The sequence below is a fragment of the Juglans microcarpa x Juglans regia genome, chromosome 7D (assembly GCF_004785595.1).
Source record: "Juglans microcarpa x Juglans regia isolate MS1-56 chromosome 7D, Jm3101_v1.0, whole genome shotgun sequence".
NCBI lineage: Eukaryota > Viridiplantae > Streptophyta > Magnoliopsida > Fagales > Juglandaceae > Juglans > Juglans microcarpa x Juglans regia.
The window spans coordinates 393140-413944 of NC_054606.1; the positions used below are offsets into that span (position 1 = coordinate 393140).

The 20805-nt window shown below is 38.2% G+C and overlaps 1 protein-coding gene and 1 pseudogene across 1 annotated transcript; one reads left to right on the forward strand and one right to left on the reverse strand.

Moving 5' to 3' along the window:
- Positions 1-5940: 5940 nt before the first annotated feature.
- On the forward strand, positions 5941-8492 carry LOC121238377 (annotated as a pseudogene).
- An 11010-nt stretch (positions 8493-19502) lies between these two features.
- LOC121239751 (thylakoid lumenal 19 kDa protein, chloroplastic) lies at positions 19503-20552 on the reverse strand. The gene has a single exon (XM_041137057.1). The coding sequence runs from the start codon at positions 20388-20390 to the stop codon at positions 19653-19655; it is 738 nt and encodes a 245-aa protein (XP_040992991.1). The 5' UTR covers positions 20391-20552; the 3' UTR covers positions 19503-19652.
- Between the last annotated feature and the right edge of the window lie 253 nt (positions 20553-20805).

The following is a 20805-nucleotide window of genomic DNA, read 5'->3' on the forward strand; positions in this document are numbered from 1 at the left end:
ATATTTTGCTTAGAACTGTTTATCCGGATTGCAACCCGAAAATTAGGGTATGTATATTCAAACTCGAGTTTTAAATCTGATCTAGAGCTGCACCAGGTTAACTCGGGTCAAACCCGGTTCGGAACCTATTTTTTGAGAAAAAAGAAAAAATTCTATAATGGAGTAGATAAAAAACAACTCATCATAAGTAACAGCTAGCGTTTATGAAATTGCAAGGTCTGGACTTTTGATCTAGCGTTTATTCCCTTTGAAGATGAATAAAGAAACTAAGAAAGTAATTAAAAGTCCACGTACGGGTTTACAGCGTAGGAATCCATGTTTTGGGCTGAAATACAAATTTGTCATGGAATATTTGCTGAAAATGTGTGCTTCTTTCAAGCTTCTGTCGCTCCTTGGCGTTGCATAGCTATATATTAACGCTTTAAAAAGAGTGGCGTTGCAGAACGTACAGCTTTCTAGGCTCTTTTAGGAATTAGATAGAATGCCAAGATTAATTATATTATCATAATATTTTCTACATCAAAACCTTCAAAAGAAAAGAAAAGAAAAGAAAAAGTCCTGATTGTAAACCGGCTTCCGGATTTAAAACCTGGTATCCGATATGTCCGAGTTTTGCAAACCGGATTTGGGTCCGAATTTATTCCGGATTGAAATCCAAAAATCCGAATGAACAGTCCTAATTTTGCACAAAAAGTCCGTTTGCTTTTTGAGTTGAAAATAATGATGGCCTTGTGATACGTACTCTAGCTTGCTGCAACCAAACATGTAATGCATCAAATGAGATGCATAATGCATGCAAATTAAGCTCAGTCTTTTTCCCAAATGTTGTTGTTAACATACTCAGTGCCACTGCCACATGATGAGCGTAATGCATGCAGTAGTAGTGGGAGTTTGCTGGAACCCTTTCCTACATGGCCTGCTTTCCATCTTTGCTTTATTATTATTATTGTTATTTGCTGCTTGTTACAGTAGTTTGTAGGATGTCTCCATGCTTAAAACTTAAAGTGGTAACAAAGTGCTCCAGTGGCTTTGCACCCCATGAGGAAGCTGTCTCTATCATCTTTGCATTGGTGATGGTTGAAAGGTCCATTTTGTGCCACAGTATCCGTCCGCTAACCCGAGAATTAGGATGCTTGCTGTATATATGCTGGTTTTCGAGACTGCGGTCACTGTCCATCATGTTCAAATTTAAAAGTGATGTCATTTGGAGACTAGTAGTCTTTACATGCATGCAGCACTAGTGAGAAGTTGATTTCTTGACCATATAATATGTATCCATTTGATTAAATGCTCCTTTGGCAAACTGATCAACTCCCCAGGTAAAATCTTTTTGTTTGCTAATCCTGAAAAAACTGCTTAAATACTGTGTAATTAATCAGACAGTAGTTCATGTCGGGGTAGACCTACTCTGTGCTGATCCAATTTTAATACTCTTTGAGAAATAACTTCCACGGTACCGTCTCTATTAATGTTACTTTTGTATTAACGCTTGAAACTTTTGCGTCATGACTTAATTAGTAAAGGACCAGCTAGCTATATCTAGTCTTTTGAGAAAAAATAATGCATGATGAGTTTTGAAGGTTTTCCAGAGTCCAGACAGACAGCTCTGCGGAAATTAAGATACTCAAGTACTTCAGGCCTCAGGGGCCTTTAAAAAAACAACTTAACTCGATCGGAAGAAATTAGTTAATATATAATTAGTCAAATATTATTGTAAATTTCCTCAAATATATATATCCAAATTAGGGTTTTCATGAAGCTTCTGCGGATGGTGTTGAGTGGGTAACATAACCCATTAATCACAGATATGCCCATCAATCCCTTTCATCCAGTTAGCAAGAGACAGATAAATGCGCAATCCTTTCGCAATGACAGCGTCATACTTGTATGTGAACAGTGATTTCCAATAATGAATGATCTATATTAACCTTGCATATTGCAGGTATCCATGAATGATGATCAAGACCTGCCACCTTCACATGATGTACTTCCTAGCTACTAGCTAACAGCAACTTGTGATAATATCATGATCATTTTTGGATACTTTGAACACTGGGAGTTATTCTCACGCCGATCTCTTGGCCAATCACTATATTTCAGGGAACAAATTAAACCCTTTTTCAAAAAAGAAAAGTCTTTGGTTCTATAGTCCTACTAATTTATTTAACCGATTGATGATGACACGGTTGCAGATCATTGACAAGTTTGTATCGAAGTGGCCGTCAGTACGTATTACTTTAGGTGCAGAGACCACTCATTCAATATTAATATATAATTAGTAACTAATTGGATAACACTTGCATAACACCGGCCAGTACTACTTATTAACTATAAAAATTTAAAATTTAAAAATCAAACATTAATCGCGGCCTCCAAAACATGTCTGTCATGTGATCAGTGATGTTATGTGATTATTAGTACCTGCATGTATCACTATTCATATACTATGTTTTACATTAATTGATCAAAGACATATGACCATGAATAATTGATATGCAGATAATTGGCAACAGTTTTAACTATTTATTAGTGTTTGAGCTGCATGGTATATATAAATATATATACAATGTCTAATCTACGCATGTAGATGTGTACATGAGTTGTATAATATATTATCAATTACTGAATTGAGCTCATGTCCGGCCCGTTTTCAGAATGGTTGGAGATTTATGGATTAGGAGCGAGTTTGTGTCGGCCATGCAGAGATGAACATGCGATCGATGAGGCGCGAGTAGTACTGCAGAAAGATGAACTAGCTTTCCTGCATGGGACTATATATATGCGGTCAATAGCTGCCATATATGGTGATCAGTTGTTCACAATTCATTACTCATGCATCCTAAAAAGGAATTGCTTTTAACCATAGTAATGGTTGCATTTTTGGAGTACTTTTTAAACCTTAATTATTTACAACGGAATTAAGGATGCAGGTTTAATTTATATATATCGAATTTATAATTAACCATGCATGAGGAGTAGGAAAACCAGATGATCATGACTTCTGTTAATGTACGTTGACGTGCCATTAATTTTAGTTGTTTAGGTATAAAAGTACATGAGAAACATATCGAAAGTAAAAATTGAGTAACTTTGGTCGGGTCTTCGTGGGGTTCCATGATGCATTAAGGAGGCAAACTTGTTTGGAAATTTTAAAACTTGTCTTGGACGTGGAGATCACCCATGAAAATTGAAAACCCTCATGCTCAGTTTTCAAGCATACACTCGTGCAGCCTTGGAAACATTAAAGTACTGTAAGCTTGGGCTCTTGTCAAAAGGAAATAGCTAGCTGGCTGCGTGCGTCAGTAAAGGCTAGCAATATATAGTCTTGGAGTCGGCCGTCAAAAGGGAGGAGTCTATTGAATTAGAATATCAGACCTTTAATTAAGAGTAAAAGTATTTACCCAATATTTCATATATGCACGATATATCATCTATCGATCGATCGTGAGAATTTAAGCCACATTGAATTTCTAGATCATTAATATTGATTTGGTAAAAGGCCAGCGCCAAGCGTTGTGATCAGCTTCATGCATCAGCAAAACATTAATTGATCTGCAGTACTAATATATTATCATTTTTTTTTTTTCATCTACTCAAATGCGGTTTCGAGATAAGCTAAAAAATATTTAATTTGAAAAACCAAAATTAGTAGTGTTTTTTTTTTTTTTTTTCCAGCATGGTTGATGGCCGTCAAATTAAGCTAGCACTGTAGCTAGCTAGCGTTAATCTCAAGCTAGCTAGGTCTCAACGTCCAGAGACTCGAATATCATTATGGTTAATTTTAGCAAACCTAAATAATGATGCTCATTGTGATCACTAGCTAGGTAAATTAAGTTTTCTAATTTTAGATAATTGGAATAATATTGGGTTTATTGTATGTACGTACAGAGATCTGATATTCAGAAAGTTTCAATTCCCTAGATTTCAAGTATATATATATATATATATATATATAGTTTCAATGACTAGAATTAATTAGACTTGGGAATTTATCTCAGAGATACACATACAGAACGAAAATTCATTTATCTGCAAGAGTAGTCAAGAGATAAACAGGATCGATGCTTGCGTCCATTTTACCGAATCATTCTTGACCGCAGATTTGAATGAAAAAAAAACAAAAACAAAAACAAAAACAAAGGGTTTCAACCCCATACTGCATACATTTGTGATTTGTCCTTTGATTTCCAATTTCCTTAAACTCTTTCAACAATTAATCGAAGGATCCCACACTCTAGACTATCTCAAATTCAACAGCAGGTACGGACATCATAATTGCATGCCCAACTTCTAGGTGATGGTGATCAACCATCGGAAATTTGACTCGGCACTAGTACTTTGAATATGTAGTTTTTTTTTTTTTTTTCCCCTTGCGATATATAGATCAAAGAATAATTAAAATTGTCTGTAATCTTGTCCCATTTTCTTTGTGACGGCCTCATTGTTCGAAGTCGATCCACGATCTCCTTCATCTTCTTCCGATTCAATGGGCCGGAGCGCGCTAGCTAGCTTATGATCTCTGTCTGATCTGTATAAGGACTAGTCAAAAGATAAGGGTAGCTAGCTATAGGCCGTTTCTGAACTTCTTTGAGATCGACTAGATATCATCCTAATCCGTTTTACCCGGCCATGATCACCACTACTTCCATCTTAATGAACAGAAACATATAGCTTTTGTGTCCTGTGGCTGTAGTACCAGTACGTACGTACGGTCCTTGCCGACTTCAATATTACAGATAGTACTAGTACTTGAACTTTCAGGCCACTAGCTAGCTTAACATTTGCCAATCACTTTCACGCCATAGTACCGACATGCAGGCTGTTCTTGATTTTGATGGATATAATATTCAGCTACACGTGTCCAAATCGCGTCAATGCTAGCTAGCTGCAACTTCTGTCGAAGGATCGATTCTCCGGATTGGAGTGCCGTCTGTCACTAAGTGCGAAGTACTTACTACTTAAACCTCAAGAAATCAGAATGGACACTACTGGACATGATGAACGTAAACGTGTCATTATCTGCAAGGTGTTCACTGATCAGTACAATATTCTGTCAAGTATTTCGGAATGTTTAATATTAGAAGAAGAAATTAAATTAGTATATAAAGTTTTATGTACTTTTAAATTGTATTTATCTTTTGAAAGTGAAAAATACAATAACTTAGTGTGTAGCTAACTTTGCTAAGCAAACAAATTCATGAGTAATTAGTATTGCATGCCTCTGTGTTGTTACTTGAAATTAGTCCATGCATGCATGTCATGATATGACATAAGATTATGCTTCAAGGGGAATTTCTCATGTTTTTAGAGAAGTGATTCAAGTTACATATTCGATCGGTAGCCAAACTAGGCCAGAGTACTTGATTAAAAGGAGTCATGACTCGATCGGCAGGCAATGAGACCGGAGTAGAAGGAGAACTTTCTGCGAAAAATTAATGTATATATATATAGGAGATTTATGGGCAATAGATAGAGCAGGTTTATCATACACACGCACGCACAAATATATATATATATATATATTTATATAAGCTCTCATCCCAAATCTACTCTACTGCACTTTGATACTTATATAATTATATTTGACGGTGGCAAGTGAAAAAGAGGGCTTGCACGTATTAGAAACACTAGACCCGCCAACTGAAGCAAATGTCGGTTGGTGCCTGAAATATATATATATATATAAATATATATAATTACATGTTGCTTGAGAGAGAGGAAGAGGGAGAGAGAGAATGTTCCCACGGGCTCTCCTTTCTTAGGAGGCAACGGGCAAGTCTAATCTCTGACTATAGTACTAGCTTTTTCTCTCTTTCTCCTTTTCTCATCTACTCGCCTTTGTTCTTTATCTTCTTGGTCTGCAGGGGGTAATTTCTTGACTTTCTACTTGCTTTCAGCTTTTCTCTTTTACTATAAGATTACCCCACCCTTTGTCTCTCTCTCTCTCTCTCACCTTAATATTTATATATTCCTCTGGTTGCTCAGCACCAAACATCCACCTCTTTGTTCTTCCTATCCAATCTTTAACCATGACAGACCCCACTCCAATTTCTGCACAGGACGGCTCAATTTCATGCCTGATCTCCATCCTCACTTTTCTTCTTTCCCTTCTTATTACTCCAACCCTAGTTTGAATCCCTATCCTTTTTATTCCTGTTCAGATAACATCATAAAGCACAGATCTTCCATTCTTGAGTGCCAACCCACTATTCCCTCATCACCTTCCTCACCTCCTCTCAAGGAAGCTCTTCCTCTAATAAACAGCTTAAGCCTTACCAGACATGAAGAACACGAGTCCTCAAGTAGTGCAATGGAAGAGGAAGAGGACAAGAACAAGGTTGATGGAGATGAAACTTTTGCCGTAGCCCTACATATAGGCCTCCCTAGCCCTAGTTCACATTCGGGCTCTATGTTGATCTCTCCTTCAGCAGATCATGTGACGGATAAGGAAGGAGGAGTACTTAACGTGATGTCAGGATACCCCTTGGACAGACCCAACCAGAGTCAGTATTGGATTCCAACCCTTCACAGATTCTCATTGGTCCTTCTCAGTTCTCCTGTCCAGTTTGCTCCAAGACCTTTAATAGATACAATAATCTCCAGGTACGCCTCCATTGCATGAATCAAAATTCCCTAAGGCTTAACTTTTCTTTCTTCGATCTTCTCCCTTTTATTCACTCACCTTCCTCTCTCTTTTGAGCACTCAATGAGTTCTTGTTGTCCTTCTTTGAGCTAGATTAAGGTTTTCCTTGTATTTTATATATATTTCTGTCATCATGTGTATACACACATATATACTAGCTCCAGTACTTTTCTTTGTTTTGTTTTACCGTTCATGAAAATGTTCCCCTTGTCTTTGGCACTTTGAAGGTTGTGTACGTAGCACGCAGTTGCAAGTGTGAGAAAAGAAAATAGCATTGATAAGATCTAGTATACGCATGCTTCAGAATTTCTGATCCTCTTGATCAAGATCCTGAGCTCACAGTCTGAAGTCTGAACCCTCCAGTCTGTTCAATGTAGTTAAGTAGCAGTAAAATTTTGAAAAGACATCTCTTATGCATGCCGGTTAAAACAAACCTGAGATTCAGATGCACCTACACCAAGAGGGCAGAGAGGAGACAACTAAAACCATATGGCATTGGCCGTCTCCTTTAAAGAAGAAAAGTCTTAAAACAATTTTCAGCCTAGAAGTACGGTAAATCAATAACTTTTAGTCCAAACAGAAGTCGGTAAAATGTCTGCGTCCAAGTCTCACATGAGTCATGTTACTAAGTCCACAACTGTGAGAGAAAAATAGTTCTTTGTACTGAAAATTCAGATAACACATGCCTTTGTTACTTTTAATACTATTCTGTGGTCCTTGACAGGTTGGAGATTTTAGATTGACAGCATTAATGGTGGAAGTTTATAAGTGGTATTATATTATATTTAACCCAACATAATAAGTTTCTGATCAAATATCTTTAGGTGAACGAGGAGAAAAAAAAAAAGGCGAATCTTGATTTTGAAAAAAAGGTGGTTTCAAATCTGAAAAAAAGGAAGAAAGAAGAAAGAAAGAAAGAAAGGCGAATTCAAATTTAAGATAACAAGGGAAACTAAACGGATAATAAGTGATCAGTGAAGTAAGACGGTAAGATGTGGTGAGTGTAGTATATGTTTTTTTGGGTAAAAGTGCGCGTCTCTCTTTGCCATCAAAAGTTTGTAACCTGGTTTTAGATGCAGTGATTGTCCCATGTGATTTTCAGGACTCTATCTCTCTCTAACAGTAAAAATGCTTTTTTCTTGACACTGCAGATGCATATGTGGGGACATGGATCTCAATACAGGAAAGGACCACACTCTCTGAAGGGAACTCAGCCGACAGCCATGCTAAGGCTCGCATGCTATTGCTGTGCACCAGGATGCAAGCACAATATAGAGCACCCAAGAGCGAGGCCTCTCAAAGATTTTAGAACTCTCCAAACACATTACAAGAGAAAGCATGGGACCAAATCTTTCTTGTGCAGAAAATGTGGCAAGGCATTTGCAGTGAAAGGTGATTGGAGAACCCATGAGAAGAACTGTGGGAAGGTTTGGTATTGCATTTGTGGGTCGGACTTTAAGCATAAGAGATCTCTAAAAGACCACGTCAAGGCTTTTGGCGTCGGTCACGGAGCTTTTGGTATCGATTGCTTTCGAGAAGAGGATGAACCTGCATCAGATAATGAACTTGATTGTGACTCCTCGATGTGAAATTAATTATGAAATCGAGTCTCTTGGTGAATTCTCTGATCATCACTTCATGAACTGGTATTTAGCTGATCTTCTCTTTTAATTATATATATGGCTCAAGACACAAGATGAAAAACTTACTTTATCTATGCCTTCTTTCACTCTAATTAGCTACGTTCTACATTCAATGTTAATTAGCTTCACTTACACTGTAAATTCACCAATTTTTCAAGGATATATATAGTAGTACTGAAGATCAAGTACTGCAAGTCTTCCTAACAGGTTGTGTGCTAGCTGGATATGTACGCGCGATGATCACTGGCCAGAAGCTTAATCAAGCTTAGGGGTTGCGTACGGAGAAATTCCATGAGCAAAATGAAGAAGATAATCAATTAATTCCTAGTCATGTGAAGCTAGCTAGGTTCCTAATTGAATTAAGCGTTCTCAAGATGCAGCTTGAAGAATGAATTCACTCATGTGGATACGTGATAGATTAGTTGTACGTGGGGGTACGTAAGTAATGTTCATGAAAACCCCGCCTTGAATAAGTTATAAGATAATCATATGTAGAAATTATATCTAAATTAAGATTATAAACATGAGCCATGCAGGAACCTAGCTAGCTGCTAACAATACTTGCAAGGTAGAATATCAATCTCTCACTATTCTCCTATCCTATTCACTATTATTATGGCTACGTACGAAGAATTAATCAATTTATAAGCGGTATTGAAAATTGTTAAAACAAAAAACAAAAAGATCGAATTAAGCGAATGGATATGATCCTTAGATATGATCCTTAGACAAGGTCATGATCATCTGTTGTAATGTTGAGATATCATGTCGATCGACGTATATACTTAGAGATCAGGCTTTCACATCAAGATCATCAACAAAGGATGGATTAATAATGGCGTCGATGCAGCTAGGTGATCTGTTAATTATTATTCGATATTCTAGATGATCTACCTTAATGATCTAGTCATTAATTACGTGATTATATTTAATTAATTAGGAAGTGTTCGCTAAAACATTATCTTTATAGTTCATGTGATCATTAATTAATTAGAGTTATAATTGTGCGATTGGTCGAGGCTTTATTTAATTTTAAAATAATAGTAGTAATCCCTTGTATTCAAATCAATCATGAGCTTGTCAAATTAATATTCTGATCATCTGGAAAGTTTAAGGAATATTAATTCGATTATATATATATATATATATATATATATATATATATAATGAACGCAAAACTATTTATTAATGTGGATTAATGACTGCAAGATTTTTTCCATTGATCAAAATAACCTTAATGCACGTTTTCCTTTTCTCATCCTCCCGGCCATATTATAACTATATATATATATGTATAGAGAACTGCTTAACACCGGTTTTGTGGAGCTGGTTTTCCCACAAAAACAGCTCTCCATTCATCTCAAGCCACGTAGGATAAAACACTCTAAGAGAAATACACCCCATCATAGACAATCACCTCGTCTAGCCTTCTCTTCCTCAGCACTGTACTTTGTCTTCTCTTCCTCACTGGTCTCTCTGCCCTCAGTCCGACGCCAACGCCGACGCCGATGCCGACACAAGAATCTCAATCCAACGCCAACTCCGACCATCTCAATCCGACGCATCTCTATCGCCGATCTCCTCCATCTCCGTCAATCATCTCCATCTCCTCTCCATCAAAACCCAATCAGACCAAAATCCACAATCAAACCAAAATCAACCCACAATCCAAAATCAAACCACAATCAAACCAAAATCATTCGACAAGCAGAGGGCTCGGCATAGTAGGTGTACTGGGGGCGATCATAGTCGAAGTCATCGGAAGGCGTGGAGGACGACCGACGCCGATTCATGGGGATTTCCTTCGCGTTGGGCTTCGACCTAGGGGATGCGATTTGGGGTTGCGAACGGGGATGCGGGTGTGATTCAACGAAGGGGGTGCTCAGGTTGAGCTTCGACCTAGGGGATGTGATTCGGAGGTGCGAGTGTGATTCGGGGTTGCGAAGAGCAATCAAGGGTGCGGGTGCGAGGGACGAAGGCCTGTGCAAGGGATTTCTTTCGAAGGGGGTGCTAGTATTTTTGCAAACAAATTGGTTTTCTAATATTTGATAGTTTAGGATAGATACAGTGGAACGCTTACGTGTAAGTTTATAAGTGGCAAGCTGTTTTTGTTTGAAAACCAGCCAGACCAGCTGTGAGGATTTCTCATATATAACCCTTTTATCTTAAAAGCCACTATAACGTATGAACAAGAATGAATAGTACTTTTTGTTTGACACTTTTGTTTCATTCATGCCCCTATTTGGTTGGCTGTTGTTACGGTTTTATCCCTCACTCTTGTATTTTACTTTTCAGTTGTGCCCTTCTGTGAGCAACTATTGTTTGTTTAGCCTGCCATGTAATGACTGATCCACTTCTCCCATCTCTTACGTTTAAGTTTTTACCCCTATATTTTCTTCCAAGTTTGCCCTTGTTTTTTAGTTATCTTTCCTTTTTATTCCTTTCTTTTGTATTCTGTTGGTGCATTTACGGTTTTATCCCTATATTTTGTTTGTTTACTCTTTGTGTCCCTTGGTTTGTTTTTGTTTTATTCGTGATTTTACATTTTTGCCCCTTATTTACATGAACACTAAATTCACACCGACACATTGTGTTTGAATTTCTTCAACTTCAGGGAAAAACTCATATCCACAGAGATGAAAGCAACATAGATCCAAAAATAATAATTCAAATTTCTACAAATTTACAATCGGATTTGTACAAAAAAATTCAAAATATGTTCAAATTTGTAAGGATTCATAAACGAATTTATACCCATATGACAGAACCGAAACAAATCTGCTCAGATTTATAACCATTCATAAAGGAAATTTCTAACAAAGAAGCAAAGAGAGGGAGGAAACCAACGCAAATCCAAAGAAAATCCCTTCAAATTTGTATAAATTCACTAAATCAATCATACACATTTAGACTAAACGAAATAAAATGTAAAAACAAGATGTAATACATGTAGATGTACATACAAAAAAAAGAAAATTTACATAAATTCTTCAGATGTTAAAGAGCGTTACACCCAAATTTAAAACAATTTGTAAAGTAGAAAATTTCTAAAAAATTTCAGCTTTCCCACTAGGCACAGTCGTGTTTTTCATGGTTAAATTCGAAAACAATTTGTGTAAAATCAAACCTTGCTTTGCAAAACAGAACGTAAAACTTGTAGATCTAAACAATAAACTAAGATTTCTCAGATCTAAAGTAAAACATGAAGCATAGCCGTGTTCTTCACAGTTAAATCCAAAACAAATTTCTACAAAATAAAACCTTGGTTTGTAAAAACTAAAACTAAAACGTGTAAATCTAAAAAATAGAATAAAACTTCTCAGATCTAAAGTAAAACGTTTAGATCTGTTGAAGTTTGTAAAGATTAAAAAAAAATTCCCATATACACCGACACCTAATAGATGTCGTCTTCCTCATCTTTGTTCAAGAACAAATAACATGGAGATAGAATAGAGAGCTTGTGTGTGTGTGTGTGTGTGTGTGTGTGTGTGTGAGAGAGAGAGAGAGATGAGGAAGTGAGGCGAGGCAAAATGGCGAGATGTTGTTGGTGTTGATGTAGCTGAGAGAATAAGCAAGTGGCTGTCTGTAGTGTGTGGTGAAGGTAGGAGACAGAGAGAAAATGAAAAAGAGAGAGAAGGGGAAAAAGACTCTCGAATATGGATGTTTGGAGATAGAGTTTTGAGAGAATAATGGGGTGTCAGCACCGAGAAGGAAAGAAATAGAGGAGAAAAAAATCCTATGATTTTTTACTTCTTTAAATGCCGTCGTATGGAGGGGTCAAGTGGGAGGGGTTGGGCTTTAGATGTGAGAATTTGGGCTTCAGTTTTGTTTTTTTAGGCTTTAGATGTAAGAAATAGATAGTGTTAAAAATAATTTTGGACCTGACTATTACCCTATAGTGTGATAATTTTTTTTTCTAAATTAATATACCAATTGCCCATAAAATTGTAATAAGAAAATAAAATCTTCAAAAAATAAATTTTACTTCTTTTTCATAGAAGGGGAACATATGAGAAGATAAGAAAGAAAAATATAGGGTTTTCATTCCCTCCAGCCAAAACGTTGTCGTTTAGGCAGCTGAGGCTTGAGTTTCTTTTTTGGACTGGGCTATTACACGGATTGGGCTTCAATTTTTTGGTCCCAGACTTTAGATATGAAAAATATATTATTTCAAAAAATAGCCCATTTACAAATTATATCACTAATGATCTATACTATTTTTTTTCCATCTTATTTGATACTATTTGTTTATAAAAAAAAAATTGAATATAAAATATTTTCTAATACGTTAGATTATAGTTTATATTATAAAATTCATAAATAAATAAAACATAATATCTTTATGTTTTCAATATATATTATGTCATTATCAATATTTATAACCATAAATAAATTCTAAATTATATATCATCGACCATCATACGAGACTTTTACAAGTCAATTATACGTAGATAAATATATAGTTAATTAGCAAGATGGTTTTAGGAATTTGTTGGGTGATAGTTCAAATGTTTCTAATATTGGATTGTTTTGAGAATGATGCTAGACAAGATGTGATACTTTTTATGAATCTTGATAGAATTTAGTTTTTATTTTAGAAGATAAAATTATTATTCCCTCATCTACATTCATCAGGTAAACATGTTTATTTCATTGCATTCAGATGTCACAACTTCGTTCTTTTGAATGCTAATAATTGTTTTTCAATTAAAGACTTTGGCTAAGAAAGAAAAAAACATATTTCTGAATGCTACTGAAATAAACCAATTTCAGATTTTTATACAAAATTTTTATGGTACTTTACCTTATCCTATTTTCAACACATTTTATTTACTATTTATAGTTATTATTTTCAGGATTTTTTCACACAACTGAGTAAACGTGTCTTGCACGTTGTACCATTAACTAGTGTTTGTGTGTGTGTGTGTGTGTGTGTGTGTGTATATATATATATATTGTGAGATCTCTAGTTTCACTTGATTTTTATCCTTATTATTCTAAGTGTTATTTTATTGTATTAATTAAATATGTTATTTGTTTTAGTATTTTATTTTAATTTAGAGAATTTATTTTTATTTGCTCTTTATTTTTGGACTTATGTTATTTAGGCTTTGCTTGATTTTTTATTGGGCTTTGTGTGTATTTTTCTCTGTGGGCCGTGGGTGTGTGTGTGTGTGTGTGTGTGTGTGTGTATGTGTGACCCGAAAACCGGCCCAGCCCAGCAAGGGGGGGGGCCCAGGCCTGTGCGGAGCACGGCCCAGCCGTGCGGCCCGTGAGTGCTCAGCCACTCATTGCAGAAACGGCGTCGTTTTGGGATGGAGCCCTAGCTCCATCTTATTCCCTTCTTGCGCCGCACCTTCTCCTTCCCGATTCTTCTCCTTCCTTCTCCTTTCTTCTACAATTTCTTCTCCACGCAGCTGCTGCCGATCTCCACGCAGCTACTACCGGAGTAAATCCCAGCCGTGAGCCACCTCCACCTACTCGTGTCGTTCGGCATGCACCCCGAAGGTTGCCATCAAACCCGTGGCATCGCACGGTCGCCACCATTTCCGCAAGCTCCTCGGTGGCGTCGGGCATGGCTGCCGTGAGTGCCGCCGTGCCACGCGTCCGCAAGAGGATCTCTTTTCCTCCATGGCATGCTGCCGTTATTTCCTCCCTCCACCGTGCGACACGCACGCCATGCGAACCGCCATTTTTGGCCTATAAATAGGCCACGGCTTCTCTTGGTTTAGGGATCTCCATGGGTGTGTGTTTGGTGTTGTTTGTGTTAAACAAATCGGGATTTTTTGTGTGATCCGAGAACAATTTCTCGGAAAATTTCTGGGTTTTGAACCCGTGTGGTGTTGTGTAGTTGCCGAACTCTTGAGCTTCCAAATCTTGTATTTTGGTTGGGATTTGTTGTTAAGTTTTTCATCTGTGTTGTTCAAAACCGTGAGTTGAGAGAAACGGTTTCAGCCTTGTGACGCCGTCGCTGTTGGCTGCACTTCCTTTCGCCTGATCTTCCAGATTTTTATCAACTTCATCGTGTGTATGTAATTTTCCATCGAAAATTCAAGTGATTTAAATTGACTTTATAACTGTTGTTCATTGTAAATTATTGAACTGTTGGTTTGTTGGAAATTGGGCCTTGAGCCATTGAAGTGTTGGGTATGTTTAAATTGGAGTTGTTGGATTTGGGCCTTGGGCCGGAGTGATGAACGGGAATAGGCGTGTATTTGTGAAACTGTATAAATTGTAAATGGAGGTTTATTTTTGTAAATAAAATATTTAATATTTATTTCAATAAACTGTTGCAATGCATATTTATCGTTTATAATAAATTGTGTTGTGCTGTGATGTCATGTTGTCTATTGAAATTGAGACTATTGTCATTAATGGCATGAGTACGTGTGTATCACGACCCCAAGCCGAGATGGGGCATTATCTCGGTGGAGCTCCTCTGGTCACTCGGGAGCGTAACAGACTGATGTGACATCCCCTGAGTTGTCGCAGGGCGACGACGGGAACGGACGAGCCGGTAACGCTCTCGTACCGATTCCGTGACCTTTGGCTGGCAAGGTTAGAGGATGCTTGGCCATGTACGCGCTGGGCGCGGAACTGAGCATCGCTCGTTACGAAGTCTCATGCACGGACGTTACCCGTGATGTGACGAAGAGAGCCAGGGTGTGCGAACGGTCCATAGGGGAGACCGTGGTGCATGCGTAAATTCTTAATAATTATGAATGGGACACAAAAATGGGATTTTCGAGGTATAGTAATACAAATGATATTTTTGGGAAAGAAATGTAATTGGTTATTTGTCCGCATGGAAACACGTATTGTGAAGATATGTTTTTGGGTGTTATTTTGTTAATTACTTGCTGAGATGTCATAATCTCATAGTGGTGTTTACCCTACGGTTCCGTTTTATGGTGCCGTAGAGTTTGACGCAGAGCCCGAGTATATACCTGAAGGACCGACTCTGCCAGAAGCTTAAGTCGCTGTTTTGTTGTTCAGCGTTTTGGGACTTGTTTCCATTATGTTATTTGCTTTCTTTAAATTATCTGACGGAAGACTGTAAAATATTTGTAAAGTTATTTTGTTGTTTTATGAACAATTCTGGTACTTAATAAAGAAAGACCCTTTAATTTCCTCCGCTGCGAAAGAAAAAAATTTACTGTACATTTTATGTATGTTGTACACTTTGAGCATCAGAGTTATTGGGGTGCGTGATCCGTGTGGTCATCATCCTGGTGTCACGAACTCCATAAAAATAACACGTGGGGGTCGAGGGCGCCACATATATATATATAAATATAGATACGTACTCATAATCTTATAATGAGACAAAGGAAGTGTTTGATAAAAGGTCTCAACCAAGGCATTTGAATTTCAACAGCTCAGTATTCTTTATTACTCTCCAATATAATGTACAATATTATCGTAGTGTATTTATAGATCACAATAGTCAATAGGTGGCAATCAAAAAACAGAAAATCTTATTTTAGAATATTCCATTGTAGTGCAAAATTCGTTAGGTCACTGCTGCACCTGAATCTGGTTGTTGAGTAATTCTTCCAGAAGGATTTGTGTGAGCACTATGTGCTGAGACATGTGCCTTAATATCCTATGTATGCATAAGAAATAAAAATAAATATACATAAGAAGATCATGATCATGTAGTACGTACTTATACCGGTATACGTATGTACTCATGATCTTTTGAGCCATTTTTATCTTATATGGTGTATGGTTTAACAGTTCTTCTACGGACAGGAAACTTTGCGTAGGGATTGCGCAGGAAAGAGTTTTTTATTCCACTTCAACTACAATTAAAGAAATAAAAAATAAATAAAAGATAACCAATTGCCCAACACGAACAAAACTGGAAAGGAAAGTTGAAATGCACAAAACACGAACGAAAGAGGTGTTCATCGTTCCCTTCCCGTAAATGAACTGCAACCCATTTTCCTAACTATATATTATACTGGAATAGGTTTTGATTCTTCAAAGAGCCTTTTTATCCATCTGATATAAAAATTCTTAATGAGTTCAAGTTTTCATATTTATTGTTGAATGAAATAATATTAGCATTAGCCCATGTTTGAGATCATCCAAAACACACCATAGTAAAATGACAAAAATACCTTTACAACAAAACCAATTTCCCTTTCATTTCACACATTTCATTTTTGAAATTCCTCTCTCTCCTCCCCGTCGCCCGTCCTCCCCCCCCCCTAAATGCCCGAATTCAAATGATTCAATGGAGGGCGAGACAGAGAGAGCGAGGGAGAAATGGAGGGTTTGGCTGGCTTGAAGGAGCTCGGGGAGGAGCCGCGATGCCAATGGAGGTGCTTGGTGGGGTTAGAACTAACGCACGGCTGCGATAGGGCCGTCGATGACCCCGAGCTCGTGTGAAACCCACCATTTATGGGTACCTTGCGTGTGTGTGATGGAGAGAGAGAAGGAGGTTCGTGGTGGCTGGGTCTGCTAGAGGTGGTCACCGGTGTGAGATGATGGAGGTGTGGTGGTCTGGGTTGCAGTGTACGGCGGCGTAAGGGGAGAGAAATGGGTGAAACTCATTTCTGTTGGGTTACCGCAAAGGGAAGAGAGGGTTGCGGGTGGGGGAGATCAGTAGCGGCTGGCTTGGTCGCGGGCATGAGGGGGAGTTGCCAGTGGTCGCGGTGAGGCTTGGTGGCGCCCGGCGACGCCGGGCTGAGCTGAAGGAGAATCGGGTGGAGCTTTCGTCGGGATGAGAGAGCTGATGAGAGAGAGGGGTAGATGAATTAGGTGATGCGTTTTGCATTAAAAAAAGATAGTTAGACACGTCACGTGTGCTACGGATCAGCCGTGAACATGGGTTGATCCGTAGCATTACTCTTGTTGAATATGTGCATTACATTCAACCTACTTCAGTGTGTGTGTACACACATATACACATGTACAGATCAGAAAGGAGATGAAGTGATAAATTCATACTAGGTAAAAACTAAAAAACCTAGACATTTGCGCTAAGTTAAATCAGATAATTTTCTGAGATTTCCAAATCTTTTGATCATTCTGTAAAATCCAAGCTGAAAGATTAGGGATGAATCTTTTATATATATATATATATAGGTGGAGAGTACTGCTCACTTGATCCAGAGCCAAGAATATTATATATTGTTCCAGTCATTTTCTAACAATGGATCAAGACCCTTGAATGATCCATTTTGCAGAAACTTGCATTTTCATGGGTTGAGCTTTGTGGTTATGATGAACCACTTTTGTTCAATGATTCCAACGCACGAACTATCTTAAACTTTTTGTGGAAATGAAAATCATAGAAAAGGATAGTTAAACTAAGGGTTCATATATTGTGTGTACAAGCTAAAAGGCGTAATGATTTCTATGCGTAAGAGAGTAGTGAATAAAGGTTTGACTAATCGAGAATGACTAAATATCGACCTAGGGAAGCTTCGGAGAGGAGGAGAGTGAGATGGAGGAGAATGAAGGGGGGAGATGGAACTGCTATCCGATCAACCTGGGGAAGCTTCGGTGAGGAGGATAGTGAGATGGAGGAGAATGGAGGGAGGAGAATGAACTGCAATCCGAATGCGCGTAGGAGTTGTGCGAAACAAACCATCTCATTTTTCACCGTTCGTGCGCAATCCCTGCCCCAACTTTACTGCATGCCTCATTTTCTATGGTTTAAACCATGCATGCAAGTTTATGTAATCTAATAATTAACTCCTTAATTTGACTCTCCTTTCCATTTTTCCCCGCGGCCTCTTTAATTCTCTCCCTCACTCTCTCTCTCTCTCTCTCAAAATGTTTTTTTTTTAAATATCTCATAATAAAAAAATCAACATCAGTGATGGAAAAGAAAAGTTAAAGAATATATATAAACTAAAACCTGCGAGAACTGTACGTCCAATATATATACCATATGCATGATTCCAACTATATATCACATCGAAAGGTCGTGTACTTCCTAGTAGTATTATATAACCAAGCCATGCATGCTGAGTCTAGATCTAATTAAGGCCACAAAGGTCTTATTTTTGCTAATTCCACAACTCTGACCGCAAACATTTTCAAGCGGCCTTCCCGCCGTTGTACGTCCAAGCCCAAAGTTCATGGGGCTGCTTATATATATAGAAACCCAAACTTAATTAGAATATCGCGCGGCCCCAGGACCTCATCTGTGTTTTTCACAATTGGCACATTGACATGGCAAGCTTCGGCTTTCAATCTTTCTCAATTAAAGCCTCCTGATCAGTAGTTGGAATCTAGGAATTCTCAAATGGGATAAAGATTAACACGTCTATACGTTCATGCTTCAAGATACATGTTGCAGCTGGAGATGCAGCAGCCCATCTGTCTGGTTCACATGATGACAAAAGAATATATAGATCAATAATAAAGAGTAATGCTCAAGAAAAAGTTTGCAATTCTTCAAATAGAACTTTTCTTTGAAGTACTTGATCTTTTGGGAAAATGCCTATAGGGAACCTCTTGTGTCACAAATTCAAAATCAGAAATCCATCATCGTTTGTTAAAATTATCTACAACTTTTGGTGCTTCTCACTCTGGGTCGTGTTGATCTCATGCTCAATTGTAAAGCATGTGAATTGTCTCCACCACAGCAAGGAATTGAATTGATGGAGATCATCAGTGGAGTACCGAACGCTCTTGAGTGATTGTTTATAAATGGAGAAACGATGGAGCTGTTGTGTAGAGTATGAAGAAAATATGGTTCCATCCTTCAGTCTCCCATATCTCGAAGCAGGTATAACGGCTGGCCTCCCGTATATTTAAGCAATACAAGAAGAGCAGACAACACTAATGAAATCGACCTTTGTATATATATCATAATGGACATCAGACCTCGAAATGGTGATCCTTACTCAGGCAGCAAGATTTGTCTTTCTTCAGGCTTCTGGTCCAATACTCACTCACTTCAATAACAAATTGAACTCTAGTCTTTACAGGAAGCACTTTAAGAAAAATAGTGCATATTTTCTGCATATGAGCCTGTAAATTTGATAATTTCTGACAATTATCCAAAACCTCCAAATATATATCCACATTACAGTGCTTCACAGACTCGGTATCCCAACTACAGGGTCGCCCATTCGGATCCATCTTCAATTACCCTAATCAATTCAATTCATTCTGTCTTTCCTCTCTTAATTGCAGTCCTCGATTCGAATCATTTGAACCGAAGTAAACCAAAAATGCAAGCAAAATGAAAGTTTAGCAACAAAATTAATTATCATACAATAGAATTAGTATCTCAAATTGGCACACGATAACAAATTTGACCTTACATCAGTATGACAGTAACCAAAACCTTTTTCCCCTGACTCTCATAATTCCCCTCTGGCCACCACCCTCGAAGTACACTAAAACGATCCAACAGTCTTGAAAGACTCATGAACATGCTTCAACATGTCCAGGTCCTTTTTCCACTCTGGCGCAGGCGCATTAACGAAATGCGCATAAAGCTTATTATTTGCACAAGTTACCGAGATCAAACTGTGCGCACTCACCCCATCAATCTCGTACACATAATATACCTGGCCATTATCGTCCTTCTTCTCCTCGGAAATAACGCTGTTGGCGCTGGCTATCAGGTCCTGCAAATCCACGTCCGATAACGCCAAGTTGTTCAGCACCGCGTCCTTAGGCGCTAGCTGACGAAACCCAGAAAGGAACGTGAGGTACTCTCGCTCCGACCTCTTCTTCGGGTTGTAGAACTCGCTGTCGGTACCATTGGTTCCCTTCTCGACCTTTGAGACCAAGCGCTCCTTCCAACCTTCCGGCACGTCGTAGACATACTCAGCCGAATCTTTCTTGCTCGAGTTACCGCCGTAGCCTCCGTAGTTGGCTGCGCTGGCGGCTGTGCCATAATACAGGTTGTAGGTTGCGGCGGGGGAGTCAGCTAGTGAAGGAGGAGGGGTGCTAAGGAGTGTAGTGGCAAGGGCTGTGGCGGTGAGTGCGGTGGTTAAGGTGGTTAGGGGTGGTTTGGAGGGTGGGAGGGGAACCTGGGGCTTGTTTACATATGGTTTTGTGGTTGGGGCTGTGCTGGTGGCGGCGGAGGAGGAGGAGGAGAGGGCAGAGGGGGAGAATATGGTGGCCATGGAATTGGATATGTAGGTGTGGTTCCGGTTTTGTTTTGTGTTATCTCAATTGAAGTTTTAAAAGATTTTCCTTATCCATTGTCGAAGAGATCATGTGCTGGGCTGCAAGCAGATTGATATTACTTGGCAATCGTGTGGGGGCAGGGAGCCTAGCTAGCCTACTACCTAGTCAATATTGGTTCAAAGAAATCCTATAAATACAAATTCATAAATTTCGGTAATTTTATAGGATAGTTTAGATTTACTTTACAATTAAATTAATTGTATAATATAATATATCACATAAGTTCATATTAATTTGTGGGGTTATAATGCTGGAAAGAATATAAATTATTCTGACCGTTAGTTAATCAATAAAAACTAAATATTGATATTATAAAATATGCACACCATAGAACAAACCCTGAAAATATTA

Bases quoted from the DNA above. Each gene is read 5' to 3' on its own strand.
- LOC121239751 (XM_041137057.1), bottom strand. From the start codon at position 20,390: ATGGCCACCATATTCTCCCCCTCTGCCCTCTCCTCCTCCTCCTCCGCC.